This window comes from Astyanax mexicanus, chromosome 2 (genome assembly GCF_023375975.1).
Source record: "Astyanax mexicanus isolate ESR-SI-001 chromosome 2, AstMex3_surface, whole genome shotgun sequence".
Taxonomy (NCBI): domain Eukaryota; kingdom Metazoa; phylum Chordata; class Actinopteri; order Characiformes; family Acestrorhamphidae; genus Astyanax; species Astyanax mexicanus.
The window spans coordinates 32,459,714-32,486,713 of record NC_064409.1 but is presented as its reverse complement, the minus strand read 5'-3'; the positions used below and the strand labels follow the sequence as shown (position 1 = coordinate 32,486,713).

The window sequence follows — 27,000 nt, the reverse complement described above, 5'->3', positions numbered from 1 at the left end:
GGAACGTACTGCTGAATCCCTGCTGACAAGAGCTGCCAGTGCTTTCACTCAACATGTTTCCTTAATATCTGATGATACATCCTGATCATTTTATCATTTACTATTGAAAATTTGTAACATAATGGTCCTTTAAGCATGGTGTCTTGTACATTGACCAAATTGCAAAAGTAAGATTAATGCCATTAATAATAACATTATTAAAAAGTACTTAAAACACGGAACAAATAGCACTTGTAACCTTCCGTTCCCCCCTTTTTGCATTGTTGTTCGACTCCAAATCTTATCTATGCTTATAATAAATTCATAATATTTAAGTTAAATACACATTTTAGTTGTATCCCTGGTGTTACGTTTCCCCTTTTTATTTTAAATGTTGTAATTAGCTCTAGGGGTTAAAAGAGGAAGCAATCAAAACTAAAAAAAAAAAGAATGGACTGAAACAGAACATTTCATGGTATAAATGATGTTTTTACTGAAAGAATAATCAGCAATACAAACAACGACAATGGCCAACATTTACAAGGGTCATAAACCCATACAGTGCACAACCAAAGAAAAAACAACAACTTCTGCTTACTCAAATCTTTGGTGGAATACGGACGGTGCCAAAGAAAAGAACAAAATAAACAAACCTAAACTACCTAACCCATAAAATAATCTAAACAAAAATACAAAGGAGGCACCCGCCCCTCACCTAGTGTGTATATACAAATATATCCTACGTGGTGTATATATGTATATGGGCTCAACCAAGGGCGTAGCAGCGGGCTTGATATTGGGGGGGCACATTTGCCAATATGAACCCAAGCCCACCCTATAGTTTCCTAGAACAACATTTGTGGAAATTACTTTTAATCACAAATAATCTTTTTTTTTTTTTTTGTATTTTGTTTATTACTAGTTAACATCCAAGTAAAGGTGATTTTACAACCTAAACATTTTTTTTATTTTTTACTGAGAGCTCTTTTTAAGATGGTGTCCTTTTATGTAAAAGAATGTAACTTTACGTTTCATAGAGATTTTTATAAACGTCAGGACATATATCTATATCTGTTTTAAAATCAGCTGCTGCTGTATGTCTCGATCTCGCTGATAGATCTCACAGCTGGGGGGAGTGGCTTCCCCCACCAGCAAAACCAGCATGCTCATTAACTGTTTCTACTGAGAGGCGGGACTTAATACCTGAACCGGCTTTGTGATTGGTCCGGTCTGTTTCCTCATTAATAGTACAGCTGATCTGAGCGAAACGATATCATTTTTGGGGGGGACAAATCCACCTGTTTCTAATATCCCCCCGGTTCCTACGCCAATGGGCCCAACTAACTATCCACCAAAGACAGAGATAGAGCCTACTGCAGAAGCAGAAAGCTGGTGAAAGGAGGGAACAAGAGAGGGGAGCACGCGCTCACTCTCATGTACCAAGCGATCCCTTGCATGCATCATGCCATCGCGTCGCCCAACACTCCTCCAAACATACACCAGGGCACTACTCACATTATATACATCCAATATACGCTGCTGCAGAAGAAAAACTTAAACAACGCGCCACACTAAACGCTTAAACTCTCAGTCCGCCAGTATCTTTAAAAGCTCCGCCCTCTGTCTGTTAGCCTGCGAATGAGGGAACCAGGAGACGTTTTAAAAAGGAGAGCACGCCCCATCTTGTTCCAGCGCGCACGCGATTGGCTGGGCCATCCACCAGCCGAAGAACCTTATAGGACGGCGAGACGATTGCTCCACGTAACAGCTCTGTCTACGATCAGAGTGACAGCGTGGGAAAGAGAGAAGGAGAGAGAGAGATAGAGAGAGAGATACACTAAAAAACCCAACGTGCTCGTGCACGTAACACCTGGGTTTCACTCAGTCCTATTACTGTAAAACATTACCCTATCTAAAACATATCCCTATCTAGAACATTTTACACGTCACATCTACAACAGGAAGTTACATCAGTTGGTTCTTCTGAAGACTATGGGAAGACCAACATTAAGTTCCCTCATTTGTTTTTCTGTATATATGATCTTATTTTAACTGTGACTGAGGAGGTCAATCTTAACACTCTGTCCTGTTATTTACATTAATGCTTAGATATTATTTGTTTATTTTTAAAATACAAATTTTGGGAAAATCACTAAAATGTGCTCAGTGTCCTCATGCTATTAGCATAGCTGCCAACTGAAACATAAAAAGTAACAGGAATGAGTGCCAGTCAAAGGACTGAGTGCCAGTAACAAGAGTCAGGTCACGTATTTACTTTAATTTTGCTAGAACAACAGTGTTTTAAACACAGCACAACAATATTGGGGTTGTCAGGAGTTCCATTTAACATATATCCACCACCTTCCACAGAAGAGCTTTGTCTATAATTGATGGGGCTAAATTAAACATATTTCACCAAATGCATGTCTGCACCTACAATTGTATAGAGGATAAACTAACACCTGAACATTCTAACCCAGAGACACTGCACTTGTTAATTACCTCTAAAGCTTATGTCTTCTTCCACAGAATCTCAGTACCCGACACGTGCGTTCACCAGAACCGACTTTTTCTTCACAGAATGATAAGAATAGACATATGGATGTTTGGGTGGATAATTTAAATGTAGTTTCTTCAACAACAAATGGCTTCCCTGGTTTATTGATTTATTAATGTGAATATTAATGTAAACTATTTTTCCAATTCTGTTTGGTTCGTCATTGTTAAAGCCCATCTAGGCTTAGGCTGCAACATAAAAAGTGTCCCCCCCTCCCCAACCACCCCAAATCCACCAGACCAAGCACAGACACAAATATACTAGCATCAGATGTTTTATTTTGAGATTACAGAAGCACAAGAACTCAGGGACAGTCTTAGCCCAAAATAATACAAAAATATTCCTCCCCAAACTTACTTAAGAAAACATAGAAAAGAAAATACAACAGAACCTAACTCCCTAACAAAAAACTTAACAAGAAATAGGCTACAGCTTCCAAGCTAGATGATTTAAACATTTTACATACTGCTGCAAAGAAACAGTTAAGTATCACAACATTTTAGAAACACATGGAGAGCAAGCAACACTACTCCATTTTATGGTCTTAGCAGCGGGTTGCAGCGCTGATGTTAAAACATATATGGATATATGGCGATTTTTCTTAAAGAAAGGTAACGGAGCTAACCATGTAAACTGTGATAAGATTGTATGCTTAATAAATTACAGCCTGTGACAGTCAGTTAGCTTAACTTTAGAATTAGCTAGCTTAGATAGATAGTAAAGGTTTGAGGTGAAAAAAAACTATATATGTTTAACTTGCCCTGATGTACCTGATCAGCCAATAACTATTTCATTTTCAAATTGTTTTAATTCATTTATGATTGCAGGACTTGCTGTAAGATATAATAAACAAAAAATAATTTAGCTAACCAGTTAGCTAGAAGCTGGATGAGGATAGCCAAACTTTAGTACTATTGGGATAGGTTTGGTGCCCTGCAGTATTTACGGTTAAAAACCAATGTCACACTATATTAAATATAGATGGAGCAAGCACTAGGACCAAGCAGAGAACGACTGCTCAAGGAAGCCAGTTTCCCTTTAGACCACCCACAAGCTCATCGACTGGCTCTGCCGTTTTTTGCTTACGTGTCATTGGCCGCAGCGGCGATCATTCTATCTCCCCTTATATATATATATACAGTTGAGGACGATATTATTAGCCCCCCTATGAAATTTTAAGTCTCCTCAAGATTCTGGCAAGATCCTTTTTAGCAGAGCAAGGCAGTTCTAACAGAGCATTTCTGAACATACAATTTTTCATTAGAAGGACCAAAATATTTATATTTGTGCACCAAAATATTATTATGTAAGAATAAGCTAAAATGACCAGGGACATTATTATTAGCCCCCTTTAAGAAATTAACATTTATTAAGTCATCACACAAGCCACTTTTGTGCAGTGATGTGCTTTACCTTCTCAGGTGATGTGCATAAAGGTGATCAGGTGAAACAGATGACTGCACTCAATTAAGTTAAGTTAATTAACTCATTTAAGTTAAAACATGGTATAAAAGCCTCATTATGGAGCTGGCAGTTGAAGCAACATGCCAAAAACAAAGTAAATCAGTTTGGACCTGAGAAAAAGAATTATTGATGCACACAAAGCAGGAGAGGGATATACAAAGATATCCAAGCGTTTCCAAGTGTCAAGAACTGGAGTGAGAGGCATCATTCAGAGATTCAAAGACAGCAACACAGTGCAGAACAAGCCTGGCAGAGGTAGAAAGAGAAAGATTTCAGAGAGACTGGAAATAATACTAGTGAGAAATGTGTCTAGAGACCCCAGATTAACTTCCAAGGCACTGGCAAATGACTTGGCCACATCAGGAATCATAGTCTCTAAGAAGACCATCACTAGAGCTCTGCACAGGAATGACCTGCAAGCGTGCAGACCAAGAAAAACTCCACTTTTGAGGAAGAGGCACCTTCAAGCAAGACTTAAGTATGCTCGGGACAACCTGGAGAAAAATTATTCATACTGGAAGCGTGTCTTATGGTCTGATGAGACTAAACTAGAGCTCTTTGGCCACAGGGACACTGCTTATGTTTGGAGAAAAAAGGACAGGCATTCAACCCAAAGAACACCATCCCCACAGTGAAGCATGGTGGTGGGAGTATTATGCTATGGGGATGCTTCAGTGCATCTGGAACTGGAAATCTTGTCAAGGTGGATGGAATCATGAATAAAGAAAAATATGTGACTATTTTGAAAGAGAACCTTAAGCAGTCAGCTGTGAAACTGGGTCTGAGACGTCACTTCATTTTCCAACATGACAATGATCCTAAACACACATCCCTCCTGGTGAAGAACTATCTCCAGATGACCAAAGTGAATGTCATTGAATGGCCTGCACAAAGCCCTGACTTAAATCCAATAGAAAATCTGTGGGGTGACCTAAAGAAAAATGTCCATGCAAGACAACCATCGAATCTAGAGGAACTTGAGAGATTTGCCAAAGAAGAATGGGCCAGGATTCCTCAAATGAAGTGTGAGAGACTTGTTGTAAACTACAACAAACGTCTGCAGGCAGTAATCCAGCAAAAAGGATACACAATTAACTATTAGGATGTGGGGGGCTAATAATTTTGACCCTGATAGTTTTTGTGTTTTGTGTAATATCTTCATTTCTGAGTGGAATACAATATAGTGTAAGCATCCAAAATAAAACTACGATGTCTAAAAAAAGCTGTGTTTAGTTTATTTTGTTCTGGTTAATATCACTTGGAAAATCCTTAGAAAACAAGGACTATTTTGTAAGGGAGCTAATAATATCGTCCTCAACTGTACATATATATATATATATATATATATATATATATATATATATATATATATATATATATATATATATATAAGAACAGCACATCAGCACCAGTCTATGCAAGATATTGGAAAATGGGACGCTGCCTTTCCTCTTTTTTTTAGCTCGTCCTGGTAAAAACAGAATGGCCAGGTTAAGTGAATGGGTAAGTGTGTCGACCAGCTTAGCTCTTGACCAGCATAGGGTAGTTTTTTGTTTGATGGTTTACCTGGTCTAAAGTTTGATCATTCTGACCATTTAAGACCACCAGTATGACTAAGCTTGAACATGCTGTTCCAACAAATTGACTATCATGACCATGGTGGTCAACCATCATGACTAGATAAACATTGCCTACATGTACTCAGATCTCAATGCAGAATTGTGGCGCTAGCTGTAGCATAGCCTCTGGTGTGATGTGTCCAAACCTAGTTATCAAACACAGTAACGGTGAGATGCAATGGTGACGTTGTGCCATTAAACACCTCTTCTACCCAACACAGAGTGCGTCATGTGCCTCCAAAGAAGAAAGAGACCAGTGCATTTCTCCTCCTAGTTTCTCCATCACATGCTTTTTTCACCATAAGACTAGCAAGAGTGTGGTTGTTGACCAGCATAACTAATGTGACCATACTGGTTGTCCAGCATGACCGGGGTGTTTTCTCCTGACTGTTAAATACCTTATATTTATATGTAAAACTTAAAATAGCACAACAAAGCATTTGATTGCAATTTGATACTTTTATAAGATGTATTAGTATTATTGAAGTTAAACTTAAATATTTAACAATATTTTAGAGCAGATTAATCACAGAGTAGATCAAAACAAAGTAGGGATCAAAGCAATGCTGACACATTGGCTTCCGTCCTAGTTTAACAACAGCTCCTCAAGTACAAAGCGTTAGTGTAACAAGTTTAATCTGGAAATCACCTTACCTTCTAAGCCTCTTTCCTGATGGAACTGCATACTACTAATAAACATTCTGGTTAAGAATAAGCCATCAGTTTACCCTGAACAGCTAATGTTTGAACATTTCTACATCTTGTATCAGTTTGCTGTATATTTCAGGAACAGTAAATCATCAGTTCTGACTGAAGTCAGATTTTCCCTGCCTGACCTGCCTGTTTCAGTTCTCATGTTTCTTCCAGTCGTTTGATGGTCTAAGCCACAGCATGTACAAACACTGACGGAGTTCTTGGAATTTGTCTTAAAGTCTTATGCTCCTAAAGTAATTACAGATTTTGTTTTTTGCTCCAGTGCATTTTCAAATTTTCTGTTTCCTCATATTAAAGCCCATTTCACGGAAAACTGAATTTTCCCAATTTGCTAAAATAAAACATAGGGGTATAGGCATTGGTGTAAGTTTATACAGCCCATTTTTCCATGGACAACAAAAATAACACACCACAGATTGCAGCAAAACTCACAATGAGGATACATATCAGACAGATATGTAAAGGGTTACATGCAAAGGTGTGAAAAGTATTTACATTCATCAGAAGGTAGAAGTATAGATAAGACAAAAGCAAGATAAGAACATTTTGGAAAGCACTAGGACACCTGTTTTAGCTGCATATACAGTGGTATGAAAAAGTTTGGGCACCCATGATAATTTTCAGGATGTTTTCTTTATAAATCACTGGTTATTTGGATCAGCAATTTCAGTTAAATGTATCATATAGCAGATGAGCACAGTAAAATTTTAGAACTGAAATTAAGTTTATAGGATTAACAATGTGAAAATGTGCAGTAATTACTTAAACAAAATTAGGCAGGCGCATAAATTTGGGCACCTTTGCCATTTTATTGATATAAATACCTTTAGCACTAATTATTGTAAAACAAAATTTGTTTGGTAACCTAATTAACCCTTGATCTACATACACAGGTGAGTCAAATTATGAGAAAAGGTTAAGGTGGCCAATTGCAAGTTTTTTCTGATGAGTGACAACATGAGAGCCTCAAAACTACTATCAAATGACCTAAAAAAAAAGTGTTCAACATCATGGTTTAGGGAAAGGATATAAAAAGCTAAAAAAAAGCTCTGAGATTTCTGCTGTCAGTTTCCACTCTGAGGAACATAGAGAGGAAATTGAAGACCACAGATACAGTTCTAGTTAAGGCCTGGAGTGGCAGGTAAAGAAAAATATCAGATAAGCAGAGGAAAAGGATGGTCAGAACAGTCATAGTCAACCCCATAGACCAGCTTCAAACACCTACAATCGTTCAGCTACCCAGCACACCTTGCAGAAGGAGAGGCTGTATGGGAGAGAAATGCAGAAGAAGCCTTTTCTGAGCACACTCCACAAAAAGAGTCGCTTGAGGTATGCTAAATTGCATTTGGACAAGCCAGCTCCATTTTGGAATAAGGTGGGCGAAACTAAAATTATTTTGGAGTTATTTGGAGAGCGGTATGTATAGAGGAAAAATAACTCAGCATTCCAAGACAAACACTTACTACCCACAGTAAAATTTGGTGGTGGTTCATCAAGTTGAGGGTTGCATGGGTCCAAAACAAGAAAATTATCAGGGGTGCTCAAACTTTTTCATACCAGTGTATATGCATACACATACAGTGGCTTTCACAAACAAGGAATGATACGAACATAAATGCATACAATAATTTAATTGAAATAAACATAAACTAAACAGAAAGCAAACATAGGTAAGACATAGGACAAGACTAAAGATAGATCTAGATGAAACCAGATAGATTGAAAAACTAAGCAAACAAGATAAAGATGAACTAAGACTTTGAGCACATAAACAAACAAACCAGACCAGGAGATCACAAAGCATACAAAGAATGAAAAAGATACAAGACACAAAATCTACAAATACAAGGAAATACACAAACCAGACATGGAGCGTACAAGGCAAACACAATACTTAACAAGGAACACCGAAACATGATGAGGATGAGAAACATCTGGGACCGGTAACAAGGGACCAGGGTTACAAGCAAGACCGGTGGTGCTAGAGAGGAGACAGGACAATAACAAAACAGGGACACAAGACAGGAGAACATTGGACAGGAGCACATGGGACCAAAAACAGAAAAAAACACAAGGCAGACACCAGCTAAGGTGTAACAGTAGCATGAAAAAGTAAAAAGCCCTCTTACAGATTTCTTTTGTTTTTGCATGTTTGTCATACTTGCATTTTTCAGATTATCAAATTAACTTTTTAAACAATTATTTAATTTATTAAGGGGAAAAACTATCCAAACCAATGTAGCCTTGAAAAAAAAGTGAAATAGTGTTTGCCCCCCAAGATGTAACTCTGATTAATCACAGTTTTTTCACAAGTTCAATTTTACTGTCCTCAACCAGGCCTGATTACTGCCAGACCTTCGGAATCAAGAAATCACTTAGAACCTGTATGTTTCGTTACATCTGGCATAAAACTATCATAATTTCAGAAAAAGAACATCATACCGAATGTAAAACATGGTGGTGGTAGTGTGATGGTCTGGGGCTGCTTTGATGCTTCAGGGCCTGGACAACTTGCCCTGCAATGAAAAGTGGCCCATAATTCCTCGCCAGAGATATAAAGACTCTTTGCCAGTCACCGGTAAAGCTTGATGGAGTTGTTGCTGCCAAGGGTGGCACAACCAAGTCATTGGGTTTAAGGGCAAACACTTTTTCACACACAGTTTTCATTTAATAAATAAAATTATCATTTAAAAACTGCTTATATTTATTCATTCTATTTTTTAATAATTATTTAAGTCTAACAGTGAGGTTAGAAATGGTAATGTAAAAATGATTTGATGCATAAACATATATTAGCCTCATACATGAACCTGAACATATCACATTCAAGTTAAATGTGGAATATGGGCCTTTTAACCAAGGCAAAGTTGTGTGTTACGTATAGGCTACTTATAATTACCTTTTACAGCTTTTAACAGCTGTTTAACAAGAGAATCTCTTATAGGCATATATTTTTTTTAAAGAATCAATGTTTACCTATGTCTACTTTCTTTAACAAATAAAATAATAAAACTCATAAGCCTAATTCATTATAGTTTAAGTAGTTTTAACTATGTTGTTGTAACTAGCTTAAGCTGGTTTTGAGCAGGTGTACTCAGGTGTTTTCAGGAAACCATTATGTGCTTACTCATGGCCTGTGCTTGAGGGCATTGTGATCCTGAACATGCCCGCTCCTGTCAGGATGCAAACACTTTAACACGGATCTGTTATCTTGTATAACTAGCAGGGTGGGGCGTCAGCAGTTGTTGTAGCTTGCCGGAATATACAGTGGCGTGAAAAATAATTCCCCCACTATAGATTTATTTTGTTTTTGCTTTGTTGTCATACTAATATTTTTCTGATTATCAAACCAACTTAATTATCAGAAAAAGATAACCTGAGTAAATATAAAAAGCACTTTTTAAATGAAAATTTTATTTATTTTTTATAGAAAAAAATCCAAATCAATCTAGCTATTTGTGAAAAAAAAGTGTTTGCCCCTAAACCTAATAACTTGGTTGTGCCACCATTGGTGGCATCAATTGTAATTAAACTTTACCAATAACTTACAATGAGGCTTTCACATCTCTGTGGAGAAATATTGATCCATTCCTCTTTACAGAATTGTTTTAATTGAGCCACATTGGACGGTTTGTAGGCAGAAATGTCCTGTTTAAGATCACAGCAACTTCGACTAGATCACTCCAAAACCTGTTGTTTTTTGTTTTTTTAAGCCATTCAGAGCTGGACTAGTTTGTAAGATTTGGATCATTGTCCTGCTGCAGAACCCAAGTACATCTGAGCTTGAGGTCACAAACAGATGGCCGGACATTCTCCCTCAGGATTGTCTGGTAAACAGCAGAATTCCTGATTCTATCTATTAAAGGCAAGTTGTCCAGGCCCTGAAGCAGCAGAGCAGCTCCAGACCATCATACTACCACCACCATGTTTTACGTTTAGTATGATGTTCTTTTTCTAAAATTATGTGATAATTTTATGCCAGATGTATCAAAACATACAGATTCTAAATGATTTCTTGCTTCTGCACATCTGGTAGTAATCAGGCCTGGTTGAGGAAAGTAAAATTGAAGTTTAAATTTTTTTGGAGCTTTCCAAATAGGTGTGATTATTTCCAGTAAATTAATGGGTTGTTTTTTGCCTTGGAACTCTCCCAAGGAGACCATTTTTAACCAGTCTTATTATTGAATCATTAACACTGACCTTAACTGAGGCAAGTGACACCTGCAGTTCTTTAAATGTTGTTCTTGGTTTTGATCCAGAATTCTTAATAGTGATTCTCAGTCCATAGTGAAATCACCTTTATCTGCTGAACCATTCCCTTAATTTCAATTGATGTGAGTGATAGTTTTAACGTTTTGTATTATCTACTGTACAAAATAAAACATTGTATTTGTTCCCCAAACAACCAGTGATAACTATCTTCTCTGAGTTTTTTTATATGTTATGCATGTGTTTCTTGGGTAATTAGTTTACAACCAAATTTTATGCACAACTAAAATTTTGCTTTTTTAATAAAATATATATTGTGATGTAGTATTGTACAGGTTATAACACATAATGTTCACTCTATTCCTTACTATTCATACATTGACTTGCCTAAAGTGTTTAAATTGGTCCTGAAGTGTTACCTTTGGAGACAGCTTCGAAACACCTACACCTGTATAAGTTGTGAGGTGTTATCTGGTAAGTGAGGTTAAGGTTGTTAATGGCCAACATACTTCTGGCTCAAGGTGACATAAATTATCAGTTTGAGTGAAGTTTGAGTGAAGCCTGATGGTTCAGTGGATTTCTCAATCCACAGCATCACATGTGTACTGGGAATACATCGTAAAACACATTACCACCCACAGTGGACAGTGCAGTGGGGGGTAATGATCAGTACAGGAGATCCCACACACCTATTCTGCAGACCAGCATTATTTTACTTCCACACTGTTCCTATGTGTCAATGTATATGGAAATTAGGCTACAATAATAGCCTGCAATAGCTGATTTATTTTGTCAAAAAAATAAAAGCATCTTTTTTATCTACAGGATTTTTTTTTTAATTTAAAATATGTATTTACACACCTTTATGCATTGGGCACGAACAAAAACTAAACAACATCTTACCTGGACATGGATCAGGCATAGCTGCTTTATCACCAAGGCAACATCACCCACTAGTGGAAGTTATGGTTATACAACACTTTACTGTAAAATCAACATTGATGGACTGTAAATAAATAAATTATAAATAAATAAACGCTTTTCATATGCTCTCTTTAGAAAAGAGAGTCATTCCAGGTTTGTTTAGTAAAGCAATGGTTACATTAGGATGCTTCCATTGTTGGCAAATTGCCAGATTCTCTGCATTGATATAGATGGCTTAAAACAGAACGTTTTGAACTATGGTTTTATATATCACCAAAAAGGGTTTCAGTAGTCTTTTATGGTAAACTAACTAAATTCACTTTTGAATTTTATCAACAAGTACACGTTTGTAGACATTGGCTTGATACTGTATGAATAATTTAACTGTTTACAGTTTACTGTACTGTTTACCTATGTTTAACAGTGTTAATTATTAAAGTGTAGTGCAGAGAAAAGTTAAATTCATACACAATCATATACAAAATGTATAACAGCTACAAGAGCATCAGTGAGGATGATGCTGTATGATTAGTTTCAGCACAAACATTGTATAGACATTAAACCAAGTGAAATCTGTTAAAATCAGTAGTAGGTAAAAAGGCAAATTTAGCAATAGTTTTAGTGTGGGATGTCATTACGTCAGCCTCATTATATCATCTATTGAAATACTGGGTCTACATCAAGCGCCAGTGTTAATATGATGTTTACACTGGATTTTGATTATCTTCTATCACAACATTGTATTTTTGCCACCTGACCTCATTCTATACCTTTAAACAGATAATGTCTATCAACGTTGGGTGGCCAGCTGGAAAGCTTTATTGCTCCATAGCCCCTTCATTTTATACCCCTCTAGCTGAAGCCATTAGACATGGAAGCATGGTTCATATGCAGCTTCTTTACAGTGTCTCATTCAACGTTCACTACACACCCTTAGGTGCCAAAAAATCTCAGTAAAATACATTTAAGTTTGTGGTTGTATGGTGACACAATTGTTCCAGGGGTTTGAATACTTTTGTGAGCCACACTGTAGACAAACAGTTCCTGCTACTTACCAGTAGATGTCACTACAGGAGAACTTTAGATTTTTCTTAATTTCACTTCCGCTCATTGTAAGCAATGTCTACTTTTACACATATACTGATCCAGCTCATGAAGGATTTACATACAGTGCATGAAACTCATATGATTTGGGCCTACAATTACTGTCTAACTGTCCAATGTTTCTTCTGATCCAGTAGCTCAGTGACTTACAACTGTTACTGAGGTTCTGTATGTGAGCCTGATGATTGTGCTATAAATCTATTCCATAAAAGTGTTCAGCTCACTGACAGCTGTGCCTGTCTGCATGTTCCAACTGTGCTGTCTGTGTTTATATAGATTTACGCTGCTGACTGAGGCCTTTGCCCACATATGGCACTTAATACGATCCGTGCTGTTCAATGAAATCATAATATTACTTTTCTTTGTCCTTGTTTGACAGGAAGTCAAAACATTTTCTCTTTTTCTTTCTCTTCCCCATCAATCTATCTATCTCTCTCTTTCCCTGAGTCACTCTCACTGCTTGCCTCACATGCAAGGCATTCACAACATGTTTAACAGACATGTTAAGTGCAGCGGCACGCTAATGAGGCTAATGTGTATATTCATATATGAAGAATAGTACACACACACAGGCAGAATACAGCTGTGTGAAAGTGAAAGCACATGGTGTTTAACAGGCCTTATATACAGTACCGTGAAGATGTCTCAGGCACCTAGTCACACTAATGAAAATCTAAATATCTCAATTAGCAATAATAGATTTTGCTTGTAAAAACCCCTGACTAGATGCAAGTAACATAATAAGATGTGATTTAACAAACCGGATTTAGTAAAATAACCATAAATAATGACTAAATATGACCAAACTCATTAAGAAGAGCTTTGGAAATGTTTTAATAAATACAGTGTCGTAGTAACATAAAACATTTAATAAATATTACTAATAATACTCTCTCATGGGTTGCAATATTTGATTCTCATTTATTAACATAACCTAAATATAAATAAAAATGTATAAAAGACATCACTAATAAATATTGCACTGATTACAAATTAGATAATGCCCACACATACATCTAGACCTAGTTACCAGCCTGAAAGGTATATAGTAACTGTAATAAATCTCCTTTATTTAATGAGAGGACCAGCCTGAGAGGGGTACAGTAAGTGTAATATAGCTTAATATATTTATTTAGACAGTGGCCAGTACACTAAGCAACATACTTTGCAGCAAAGTGTAAATAAGGTATTGCTAAACAAACCGCTAACTAGGTAGTATCTTATCTATAATCGCACAGCTAACTAGCAAGATAGGTAGCTATAATTTAGCAAACTAAGTTACTATCTCAGATTCTACAGTAGTAATTATCTTCCACACAGTCTGGCAGTATTTATAAATAATTGATCTAGTGTTCGTGTTTGAAGCTCTTTCTGAAATGAACAGAGGAGCTTTATTTATTTAGTTAGTTAGTTTAACAAGGTATATCTGGATATCTATCTTAATTTAATATGTTTACAAACCACAGAGCAAACCCTGGTTAAAGTGATGATTTCTACACCGTTTAAGTGATATTACATGGCCACAGTGGTGAGGTAAATGCCCTGTTTTCAGCTGTTTTACACTCACCTACTCGAGAGCAGCAGCGGCGGGGGCTGTGACTCGCGTTGAGCGGTTCTCTGCCCTACTGCTGGCCGTGAGGCGGTACCTGTCACGTGATCTTCGGAGCGTGATGTGATTGGCTGGTTGTTGGCTCGATTGAAGACTGAATCGATTGCTCATCCTGTGTGTCCCGGATGTTGACAGCGAATTTTGAGCGTTGTATTTTAGCAGTCGAAATTGACTGGTCGAATTTGAGCAACCTGTATTTATTTTAATTGAATTTTTAAAACTTGAATTTTTGCTTTTGAATTTTTTTACATTAAAATAAAATAAGTGAAAATGATATACTGAAAAATTCAAGTGTTTAATTCAGAGGCAAAAAAAATCACATGCAATAATTCAATGTAAAATAATTCAGTGCTAAAAATTCAAGTGCTTTTAAATTTCAAAGTCTGGTGACACTCTTTTACTTCCATATAATTTGTATTTTTATAATATTGACATTTAACTGATTTAATTAACTAATATACTGTACAGATAAGATTGAATTTTCACAGCTACCAAAACTTTTGCACAGTACTGAACCGTGACATGCCAAATATAATATATCAGTATATCAGTATATCATGGGACATATCAGTATGTCCCATGATATTTGTTATGTCCCACTGAAGCGAAAGAAAGCTGCAACTAAAGAAAGGTGTGCAGTGATTTCTGATGCAACTTGGTTCTGTGATCGTAAGGACAATTCTAGACAGACACTGCCAGTCACAATCATTATGTAATCCCTTCTAGATGGAATATCCCATCCATTTGACACCCACTATTAGACCTCAAACTCACACTTAGTAATTCACTTTACCTTGTCATGAGCATGCTGGCCAGAGTTCAACCTCAGTCACAAAAGATCACCTTGTAGCTTATTCAGGTATGGACATTCCCAAGCAATCCACTGTGGTAAAACTGTATGATAAATTTACATACTGCTGTCCTATGACTTTTGACATGTCAGTGTATGTTGTGATTACATTACAAATGTAACACTTATCACAGTGATTGGTCATGGTTTGCACAACATGCACAAAAAATGATTAAACAGCTTGATATTAGTATGATTAACAAGCAATGGGCCCTACTATACACCCTGTGCAAGGCACATCGCAATGCTCATTGCTATCTTAAACCACCATTAAAATAGCAAGGGAGCTTATGAATATAACTACGCCGGTTGGGTATGGCAACGCAGGTGGGCCACATGCCCAATTGTTACACACACATGAATGCTCCTAACTTTTACATCAACAATAAACAGAACACAAAATAAAATAATATTACTGTTTCCATAAATTACTTACTCACACACCTTCACAACGTGATCGAGCAGGTCAGTTTCCTCTGCTGAGAAGCACAGAAGAGCTGCACCATTAAAATAGCAATCCGCCAAAGTCACCTGTCTCTTAAGGATAATGGCAAGTGACATTCTTCTTTATGGTTTATTTTATATTACACCCAAAACACACCCATGATTAGGAGAATTAGGAGAATTTGTACATGCCTTTGGCCCATTTTGAGAATCATCAGATGTATTTTTTGCATCGTAACGAAAGCAAACTGATGCCCTAAATCAAGCTGCATGGCGCATGGTTGATGGCTCACCTATAGATCGCTGAAATAAGGCTCAATATATTGAATGGAGCTACATATAAGCAGAGCGACATGAAATTACATGAAAAAAAATGATTACAGTAAAGTTGGAGGCTGCCTCTCACTACATATTAGTTATACAGTCACTGATTGCTGGCCTATTAGTCATTAGCGTTTCACAAACTGTTCCAGATTGAAAATAAGCGTGTTCTGGCTGACGAATATGTGCCGGCACCTGAGTACCACTCTCTGACTGTCACTAAGCATTGGTTTACACAACACAGAGATGACTGCATAGCCATGCCACTGTTAAATAAACAGTTCTCTCTCATTCTTTTTCTATCTCTCTTTGTGTATGTGAAGGGGCAGAGTATAAAATAGCCTGGTTCCATGCACAAGGCCACTTCACCTCATTGGCCTCCAATCTCTGTGGCACGAAACAAAACATCGCAGAGCTGCATGGATTCATCAAAATGACGTCTGTGTTGTACGTTGGTTGTCTGGGACAAAAGGGCACTTCATTAAAGATGTGCTCATCTGTGATATATTAGCTCAGATGATTGAACTAAAACTTAGTCATCACCGGGAAACCCAGAGCTTAGACCCTACTTCTGCTGGGAACTTGAGATGCCAACAACATTTGACAGTAATATTGCGTAGAGCGAACGTAGGCATTTTTACTACTATGTCACTGGTAAAGTGTTGCCCAATTTACACATTTACTGGGTATACTGTGGATAATGTGAATATTTAATTAGTCAAAATAAGAGAATTCATTAATTTATAGCAGGCCACACTATCATGAGTTAACCAATCATAGATTTGCCAGTTTTAGGCTAGCCATTCTAGTCATATGTTTACCATTCTGAGACTTGGGCTAACTAGTTGATAGCTATTTTTTTATTTGTGTTTTTGTCTGTATTTGTGTTCTTGTGGACTCATCTATCATCAGTTGCAGCCTAAGTACTTTTTGAAAATCTTAAAATAGTCAAAAATAAATTTTCAGTATGAAACTTCTTCTGCTTGACTTAATTAGTGTAATCAGCATTTAATATGAAAATGGTTTACCTCAAAAACGACACTATAACATAATTGCAATGTTATGTTTCAATGTCATATTAACGTACTGTGTTTTACATGTTGGTTTTTTAAAAATAATAAAGTAGTGAAACATTTAAAAAAGTTTTGATCATGTATTTTTTTTTTATGAGAAACAAGTGAATTATCCTAATTTAACCATTGCCTGTAAGGAACACCATTGCGTTAAATATTAATGTCATAATTAGCAATGGATTTAGTAGTGCAATTTTCACACTGCTTGTTAGGATTTTTTTGGTTTTAAAAATATTTTGGATAATTAAACAAACACCAGGTCAAATTCACCTGGGAACACTGTTGCTGTTTCTGTCAAATAAACATAACAGGAGGGTTTAAAAATTATTACCAAAAAATATGCTGTTACGTTTTCAGAGATAAAGCCATCTAGCATGCCTCGCTAGCTAATCCATCAAGCCATCAAGTAAGCAAATGTTACAAGCTAACCAATCATAGGCTACCAATTAAAGATTAGCCAATCATGGGTGTACTTTACAAAGCATATTCAATCACATTTTAGTAAATAATAATCTATTTTATATATAAAAAATATAAACAAAATACATCAAGTACAATTTCAAGTAATGGCCATTTTTTCACATATTTGGCAACAACTAAACAGTACAGGTTAAGAATTATTTAGCTCAGTTAATGTTATTACTATACTTATCACTAAACCATTTCATGACTTAAAATAGTGTTTTTTTTTTATTTTGATGGCTGGGTAGAAAGTGTTTGTAGAGAAACGATGTGCGTGAGTAGTGAAATAAAGGGACTATATGAAGTGATCACATGCTGCTAAATCTCCCCAGTGACGTTTGTTTGTCTTTTGAGACAAGACCTTTAGCAACTTATCTGTGTTTAATTTTGCTGAGCTGAGGATGACGCATGTTACATGTGCAGAGGCTTACTGGCTGCTGGCTTACTGATGGGAATCTGGAACTTTCTCAACGTTTTTGCTGTTTGAACCCTGAACTCTCTGGACCAGTTTGGGCCCTGTGTCCCCCCAGTCGGGGTGTCACCACAGGCCGCTTTGATGGTTCGCACATGGGCTACTTCCTGTGTGTTGAACAGAATAGATCAGAGCTGCTCCTTTCTCACCCCAGTGGGGACGTGAATGTGCACATACACACAAACACACACACACTCACAGTGGAGCCCAACTGACCGAGGGCCTCAGTGCACTGAAAAAAAAAATCATTATGTCAAAGTTTTCATTCAATCAAAAAGATGTGAGTTTGCATACACAGGCTTTGTAACCTCAAAAAAAGTCATCTGCTAATGATACAAAATGTAAATATTTTAATGAATTTAGCTTTTACTAGAATGGAATTTCTTGATCTAACTAAAGAGACCCAATTGATTAGTATGTGCTTTAAAAATGTAAAATGAAATCTGGTCCAATTTACATAAACCACTTAAAGACAATTACATTTCTTTATCGGCTTTATTTGTTAAGAGTATTCGTAACATGTCTTATGCTGTGCAACAGTACAGACTCGTCATTTTCATTTAAACATTTTTTTACACATTATCTATTAGGGACAGGTTAGGACTGCGGTCAGGCCGGTACCAGTACCATCTTCATCCACAGCCAACCTTTTGTAATGTGTTCACTGTGTACACTGTGCTTTCCTTGCTTGAATGTTCCTGAAAAAGATGTGGTCTTAAAGCGGCATATGTTTCTCCAATATAGTTTTGGAAAGTCTTTCTTTGGTCTGAAGCACATGATGTCCATGACTTCCAAAAAAGATGTGAAAGCCATCTGATCCCAATATGTGTGTATGACCACAGTGTAATGGTCCTTTCCAGATATTGGTATGGGTAATATAAGGCTTCTCTTTTGAACAGTAAAGTTTTGAGTGGTATTTGTAACTCTGTGTTGTACTGCTTGACAAAGGTTTGCCAAAGACATCCCTTGTCTATGTAATTCTATCAGCTGTTGTTGAATGGGAGTTCTTGACTCAGGGCTTTCTGAAGGATTAGAGATCACAAGCGTTCAGCTTAGGTTTGTGTCTTTGCCCTTTGTGCTTCTTGATTCTTTAAATCATTTAAATATAGTATGCACTGTAATAGGACAGATATACAAATCCCTTTTAATCTGTCTTTGGGGAACATTGTTTTCACACATTTAGATCATTATCTCATGCTAGATAACAATATGGAGATCCTCTGCACATCTTTTCTCTGCTTTTGTACTGTTGACATCACCTGTTGGAAATCATCTCATTATTTTTATTTATTGTTACCTTATTATTTGCTCTAAATTTTTACTTGTGACAACTTTGTTGGTGTTTTCTAAATGCACAATTGGATGCATATCATCTGATAAAACAAATGTTCACCATGATAAAATATTAAATTTCTTCATTCTATCCGCAATAAACTTAGTCAAGATAATGTAAGATTTAAATAAGATTTTATCTGCATTTTCCATACTGTCCCAATTGTTTCTGATTTGTGGTTGATTTTGCCCTATATCTAAACCTGTAAATTTAAATTTTCAACCTTTAACCGTTTAATGAGACACACTATTGTGTATAACTCCTTCAACATAGAGTTTACAATTTTAAAAAAGGAAAACGTATGGGGCATGAGAAATAATTTAGGTCCATTGAGTGCAACAGGAATGGAAGACTTGGACTTGAACTCCAGCTCCCATGTGTCTGATACTGAGCATGGGTCATGAAGAAGGCATGAGAGCCCAGATTTCTTCCCTGGGCCAGCAGGGGCTCATAGCAGAGCTCATCTCAGATTAAAGGCATGGAATTATACATGCTATATGCCATTTTTACCACAGAAAGCAGGGCAGAGAAAACAGTAATCCTTTAACACTGAACAGCCCAGTGACACCAGTTCCATGTGACACAGACTGGTAACCTTACATATTGTCTTTTAAACCTTCTGCTATCCTTAAATATACTAACACTCTTTATAAATAAGCATGTTCACATATAAGATATCTTATGTTTGTTTGTGTAATACTTAAAGAGCCCTACAAATAAAACATACCCATCCCCACCCCTCATAATACCCCCACAAATATCAGCTATGCAAGCACAGGAAAATATGCAGATCAGTATAAAAGCTTAATAATTGGCACCTTATAGTATATATTATACTATATATAGTATATATGTTTCTACTAGGGGTGTTATGTAGAGCTCAATATCAGATTTCTTGTTTTGGACATGGTAACAGATGGGTATGGAACCATTCGAACGATATTATCAAATGTCAACTGATGATATTTGTCTACCCTGTTTCAGGTGATAAGAAGGATCATAATAACTTCTTGGAAGGTTAAATGTCTGCTAGTAGTCACAATTTGCTAAAAGCTCGTTTTGCATAAAGAGAAAGCATAACAGAAAACACACAGCACCTACACTAATGGTTCAGAAGCTCATATTTGTTTGGCCATCTATGTTTTGTATCATTGTGCTCGCGGGAATTGCGTGTACCCACCCCCATGCTTAGTGAATTATCAAAGGCTCTCTCTTTTCTGTATATAGTGTTGTTAGGTTAGGGTCCTAAAGCAAAAGGAAGTTTTTTTAAGACAATCTGGGGTCAGATTGACTTCAAAGAACAAAACATTTTACAGGATAGGGATAAAAAAAAAAAAAAAAAAAAAAAAAAAATATATATATATATATATATATTTTTTTTTTTTGTTATCTTGATATTAGTTGTCACGTTAAACACACTAAAAAAAGCTGTGATAGTATTGTAAATACAACAAACTGCAGTTACAGACAGATATCTTCACAATGCAGACAGTGGGATTATTGAAATAATTAGTATTTCAGTATGAAGTATGTACTATAGATAAAACTGTGAACGTTGAGTATATTTAAATCTCCACAATATATACTCTGAACTAGTCAGTTTTTACTCAGAAACCAAAATACTGGAAACCAAGTGTTGGATTTCCATTTCAGAAACATTTTAAATCACCGATAAAATTTGATACAAACATTATAGTTTTCATCTCAGTAATGCACAAAAAACTAGATTTTTCAGCTTGTTATGGCTACTGTGCCTGTCCACATCTCCAAGTAGGGCTTCCTGAACTCTCCTCCGCTCTTTGCACAACCAGCAAGCTGATTGGATGGGTGCCCTGATTAGCACTATAAGAACTTCCATTCATACAGCAGTCAATGGCCTGTCTCCTTATTAAAGCTCATTAAAGGTCTTTTAAAATAGTTTTAAAAAGTTACTATTAAAATACTAACTAATTGTATAGGATATTCCTTTAATTTTAATAGAATGAAGTATTTTGCTAAAAAAAAACAGACCTGTAGATTTTTTATTTATCTACAGCAAATGGGTTTAGGCAGTAAAGATGCTAGCATTACTGATACAGTGAGCTGAAGATGGGGATACAGCCAGAGAACATTAAAAAGGCTTATATTTGGAGTTTAAAGCTTTACAGAAACATTTGATGTTTTTCTGTGCTGTGAAAATTAATTTTCTAGTATAAAAATGATCAAACACAAACTGTTATTTTGCACAACTGCTCCATATGAACCCATCCATTTGGAACGCAGAAGCATCATCCGGTGATCTGATAAACCCAGATGACATTCTTAAAGGTGTAATTTTGCTATAAACCATATGTACTTGCTCTGTTTCTCTATCCTAATTGCCTGCATTAGCCAATAAACCAAAACAGAAAAAAATTGTGAATTAGGAAAGGCCCCTAGACTGACCTCAACCCATAAATTAGGATTAATTCCTTGACCACCTTGACTTGTGACCGCCCACTGCAGAGCCATGGAAAAAGCAGTTCACAGTACCATTAGCCAGTCAGAGGTGATATATTTGCATGTCATTAATATTCATGAGTAAGATCTGAAATCCAGTCATCCAGCCACAGAACTAAAACAGCAAACACCAGCTTAAACAAGCCATTCATTCATACTAGAAACCACCACAAATTTAATACAAAAAGCATGAAATCAGACCTTTAGATCAGTATTTCTCTGTAGAAGTTATCAGGTAAAGTGAGGTAGAGGTCTACAGTGAACATATACACTAAACTACTTCTTAGTTTAAGAAAAAGGAGCACAGCCATGCCAAGTGCTTAATTTTTTTTTTTAAAAGCTTAAATTAATTTAATTTGATAATTCACTATTTTTTGTCCATATTGTACACTTACCAGTACAAAACTTAAAAAATATATAATCAGGTTCATTTTATGTCTCCTTAATTAGCAAAGGTCATTCATTATGAAGCACAAAATTGATGTCAGTCATTCAATATCACTGAATGGGTCAAACTGACCCCAGAGATGAAAGCGGGGTTAAATACATCCCTCTGTATAAAACCGCACACCCCCTGCTGCTGTGGTGTCGGTATAGAGACACGCGGTGTGTGTAAGTCAACACATGGTGGTAGCTAAGACATGCTACACATCTTTATTGTTTAGTATTGATGGCGCTGCTCTTTACTCGCTGTGTGTGTGTGAGGAGCTCTGCTGTGGCGCCGCCGCCATAACGCGCCTGTGAAATGAAGCAGAAATAAAGAGCAGCATCACTAAGCACAGCTCCCTCTCTCTCTTCCTCACACACACATACACACACACACGCTGTGACTGAGGAAACGCTCAGTGGAGAGATGAAGAACCGAAGGACACGGGAGGCAGCCTGCATCGTTTAGGTGAGTGTGTGTGTGTTTGTATGTGTGTAATAGTGTAGAGAGGTAATGATGAATAAAAACATGCCTCACGGCGCGTCTCAGTCTACTGTAGATAAATAAACACCTGCACGACGAGCCTCTGTAACATTAACCCAGATTCCTTACAGCCCATTTTATCACAACCAAGCTGTGTGTGTGTGTGTCCTCTGTGGATCAGCTCTGGCAGTGAATGATAGGGTTAGCTACCGCGCAGCAGAGCTGTATAGGGATAAACTGAGTGAAATAGGTCGATAATTATGAAATAAATCATAAATATGTATGTTTGCATTTAGACACGGGGATGTGACGAGCAGGCCTCCGTACAGTCCTCATCTTTAGTCTTAGATTATATATCTGCTAATCATCGCTGTATATATAGACACGCACTGTGCTCTCCCTCCTACAGGAGAAGGAAGGCTTCTACAACATCTCATTCATTATAAAAACGCATATGATATCTCAAGCATTTAGCCTGGAAATGCGCATCTAAAAAAGTATGAAATAAATAGTAAAATAAGGAAAATCTTAAACCCCGGTAGTGTTCCTCGGTATTGTCATTCAGCAGCGGCGGAGTGTGTGGAGGTATCTGTCTGTTATGCGTGTCTCTCTCAGCTCACTTGCTCAAGTTTGGAAATCCGATAGCGAGCATGGATGGAGTATGCGCACAGCTGATGCACCGCAGCTAAAAATAATAATCCGTCCCTACTACTACTCTCTCTCTCTCTCTCTCTCTCTCTCTCTCTCTCTCTCTCTCTCTCTCTCTCTCTCTCTCTCTCTCTCTCTCTCTCTCTCTGTGATTAGACTGCTGTCTCCAAAACACAGGCACCAGGAATGAAAGCGTGGTTATACGGGGCATTTCTTCCAGTAAGTGACTGTTTATTATCTCCTGCTTGCTGTCTGTCCGCTTTCACACAGCTCTCAGAAATAACGCCGGGCTCTGCTGCTTCTGGAGTCTGGAGTCTGGAGTGAGGAGCGCCGCGCTCAGCAGCGTTCACTATCCAGGGTCACTACTTCTGTAGAGTTCACTTCTTTAGGTGGGCACTACTTTTTAGCCGCAGGGAGAATGAAGAGACTCAGCAGTGTGGAAGAAATAGGAGTAATGACTGTTTCCAAGGCTTTACTGACTACAAACGCTAGTATTTTAAATCAGCTAGTCAGTGACGTTAACACTGACAGAGTTTATTAAAGTCTTTAGCTAACTAGCTAACACCAGCTAAGTCCTGGAGGCATGAACTCCCATTTTAGCATTCAGTGTGCTGAGGAGAATAACACATGTTACTGGAGGTACAGTTTCTTGTGTATATCATGTTATTTTACAGAATTTGTGGCCTCCCTGGCCCCTTTATAATTTTTGAGAGTTAATTTTAGGAAAAAAAATATGATAGCCCATTTCCGCCACTTGAAAAAAGGGTCCTCCACTAAGTCATAATTACAAGATAGTAAGTCAAAATTATGAGGTAGTCATAATTAAAATATGTAATATGTGGGGGTATTATCTCATAATTGTGCCTTAGTATCTCATAATTATGAGACTAACCATCTCATAATGAGGCCTATGACTCACCATCTCGTAATTCTGACTTAGTATCTCAAAATTATGACTGACCATTTCAGAGTTATGAATTACCATCTCATAATGATTGACCATTTCAGAATTATGACTGACCATCTCGTAATTATGACTTAGGATATCTTAATTATGACTTAGGATTTCATAATTATGACTGAGCATCTCATAATTATGACTGACCATTTCAAAATTATGACTTAGGATCTCATAATTAAGATTAGGATCTCATAACTATAACTGACCATCTCATAATTACGACTTAGCATCTCATAATTATGACTTAGTATCTCATAATTATGACATGGTGATACAGAACTGTTTACTTTAAGTGTAGAAAGAAAGTTTGTATCATACATTTGTAGCAGTGTTTACAATTGTAAACAGGAGGGTATTACAGTAATGTAGAAGAAAGACTTTTGAAAGGGTTTTCAAAAGGTAAGATGGACACCCCAGACACTGATTACTGTACTGCCTCTTAAGTACAATCACAGGCCCTGCCATTATGTAGCTATGAATCTGTTTAAAGATGAAGAGATGATAAGCTGATAAGGCCCTAAAGGGTGCCTGTCATTTTCTCTTTTTATCAAAGTAATGGCTATTCAGTGCATTCATACACAGTCATTTTTCTGGTGGTTTGTGTTTGAATGAACACGTCATGATATGGTTAATGACCAACAATTTTCTTTCATAATTCTTTTTCCAGGCTCATTTGGTCCAATAAGGCAGCATGGCCTTGTCATTCTGCGGGAACGATCTCAACAACTCCTACAGTGTGGAAAAGGGAGTCCTGAATAATGGCTGCTTTGTGGATGCGCTCAACCTTGTTCCACATGTCTTTCTACTCTTCATCACCTTCCCTATCCTCTTTATTGGTATGAACGCTTCAGTATTTTATTGAGTTTGTTAATATAAGTATGTCATTAAGATAAATGAAGTACTAATTTATAATGAGGTGTAAATTTTCAGAAACATACAGAAAAGCATGGCATTTCTTGGTCCTTTTCTGACATGCAATAAATATGTTAGAAAGTATCAATGTGAAAAAACTTGCCAAAAACACTTTCTGACACTGATTTTATGTTGACATTAATTGATTTAAACATAACCATTTTACATTTTTTATTGAACGGATATTTAAGGTCTCATACACCTGTCCTGCCATCCAGTGCATCACATAGCACAACATCCCTGGTCACATAGGTTAAGTCTATATAAAAAAACTTGAATAAGAAGCATGATTGGTGAGCAAATGTTTTTTTTAGCTTAACTTTATGAAAAACAGATTAATATACTGCAATGTGCTACACCTGAGATAGCCTTACTTTTGGGGAAGCTAAAACTGTGTTGAATGAACCAGATACAAATAATGAGATTGGGGATTACAGACACATTGGGACAGTTTGTGTAAGCACATTGTGTGTGTATTTGTTAGCTCTGTGCCCTTTTTGTCACATGAAGCAGAAAATCAGTGGACTGGCTTGTATAATCAAGATTATGTGGGCAGGAGAATGTGTTTATTTTTTATTGAACGCGCTGCAAAATTTTGGACACCTTGTTTGAATGACATGCTAGGTTGATTTGATTGTCCACTGGAAATAACATTTGCTAAATAAATAAATAAATAAATAAATAAATAAATAAAATCATAGCTCTTGTAAGGGCTGGTGGCCGACCGAGGCACCCTCCGGGGCACTGGAGGGCGCGCCAGGCCAGCGCCGAGGGTTAATTGGCTAATTGCCAACACCTGCTATCAACACCTTATAAGCAGGGCCAATCAGCCACTCGGCGCTGGATCTTTGAAGCTCGTGAGAGTGAATCTATGCCGGTTTTCCGAGCGAGCCCCAGCTCTTTATCTCTATCCCTTTCTCCCTTCGAGTTTGGTGGAGCTGTGTAGAGCAGTGAGCTCCACAGCCGCCATCTACCTGTCTCTAGTCTGGTGGAGCAGAGCAGTGTGCATATAGAATAAAACATACTTTGTATTTTAGTGCTGATGATACCTGCAGATCCTATGTATACTAACTGTACATAGTAACAACATAATGTAAATAGTGTGTTATTATATATGTGAATAGAATCCATCTATTTTATATCTGCTCTAATTTAAGAGTTTTCTAGTTTTCTTGTCCCGTTAACCAAGCAAAGCAGGCCTTTTTCCCTTTTACTTTCGTGTGGTCAGCAAGTGTTTTTAGTTTATGATCTTCATCATGTCACATTACTGACATTTTTCAGCTGTCTTCAGCCTTGTCATCTCAGCCTTTGAAAAACATATGCAGGTTTACTGAACCCGTCTTGATGTAAATCTTGTTTATTTAAAAGTCTGAAGTCAGATGTTTGTAAAGTCTTCCAGAATTATGCTGGAAGCAACAATGCTGAATTTGCAGTCACTGTAGTGGGAGGGTCTCTAAAGCTAAATCCCTACTCTGATTGATTGGTTCTGCTGGATGCTGTATTTTATCTTCTGATTGGCTAACAAGACAAAACGCAGCAACACATGCAAAGAAAGATTAACCTCAGTCTGTATCTAATAAATATACAGATGAAGAGTAGCTCTGTTCTGAGTTTTTACAGGAAAATATGACACACATTACACACGTACAGTACTGCGCAACAATGTCTGGGCAGTAAGTGTTTAACAGCTCAGTAAAACCCTTATAATAGAATAAATACATGTAACGAAAAGTAGTGGTTTTACAGGTCCCACATCAACACCCAGGAGAAATTTGGAACTAGACCTTTGGTCTTAAGTCTAGCTCCCTAGATATAAACTACTTTCTTATATGTGTAATATGTGTGTTTTTTTAGTAGATGTACTTTTATTGGTAAGATAAATGGTGAGATACAAGCCTCTAATTTTGTGAAGTACTGTCTAAAATTGTGTCTACTTTTTAGATGAAAGATATTTAGG

At 36.9% G+C, this 27,000-nt stretch overlaps 1 protein-coding gene and 1 long non-coding RNA gene across 9 annotated transcripts in view; one reads left to right on the top strand and one right to left on the bottom strand.

Moving 5' to 3' along the window:
* Positions 1-410: 410 nt before the first annotated feature.
* Positions 411-14,447, bottom strand: LOC125798957 (uncharacterized). Of its 2 annotated transcripts, XR_007437739.1 has the most exons (3): positions 14,138-14,447; positions 11,446-11,526; positions 411-1,753 (listed from the first exon to the last, which is right to left on the bottom strand). It is a non-coding gene; the product is annotated as an uncharacterized LOC125798957 (long non-coding RNA). The 2 variants fall into 2 exon arrangements; XR_007437740.1 differs by lacking the exon at positions 411-1,753 and having other exon boundaries at positions 6,684-11,526.
* A 7,664-nt stretch (positions 14,448-22,111) lies between these two features.
* abcc9 (ATP-binding cassette, sub-family C (CFTR/MRP), member 9) overlaps positions 22,112-27,000 on the top strand; it is a 61,330-nt gene continuing 56,441 nt past the window's right edge. For 3 of the 7 annotated variants that reach the window (XM_007229731.4, XM_022671263.2, XM_007229726.4), the window contains exons 1-3: positions 22,113-22,507; positions 23,327-23,389; positions 24,799-24,967. In XM_007229731.4, the coding sequence (XP_007229793.3) occupies positions 24,823-24,967 (145 nt within the window). In that variant the 5' untranslated portion in view covers positions 22,113-22,507; positions 23,327-23,389; positions 24,799-24,822. Of the gene's footprint in view, positions 22,508-23,326; positions 23,390-23,440; positions 23,560-24,798; positions 24,968-27,000 lie in introns of all 7 variants that reach the window. The other 4 variants (XM_049474230.1, XM_007229727.4, XM_022671264.2 and 1 more) reach the window with 3 other exon arrangements.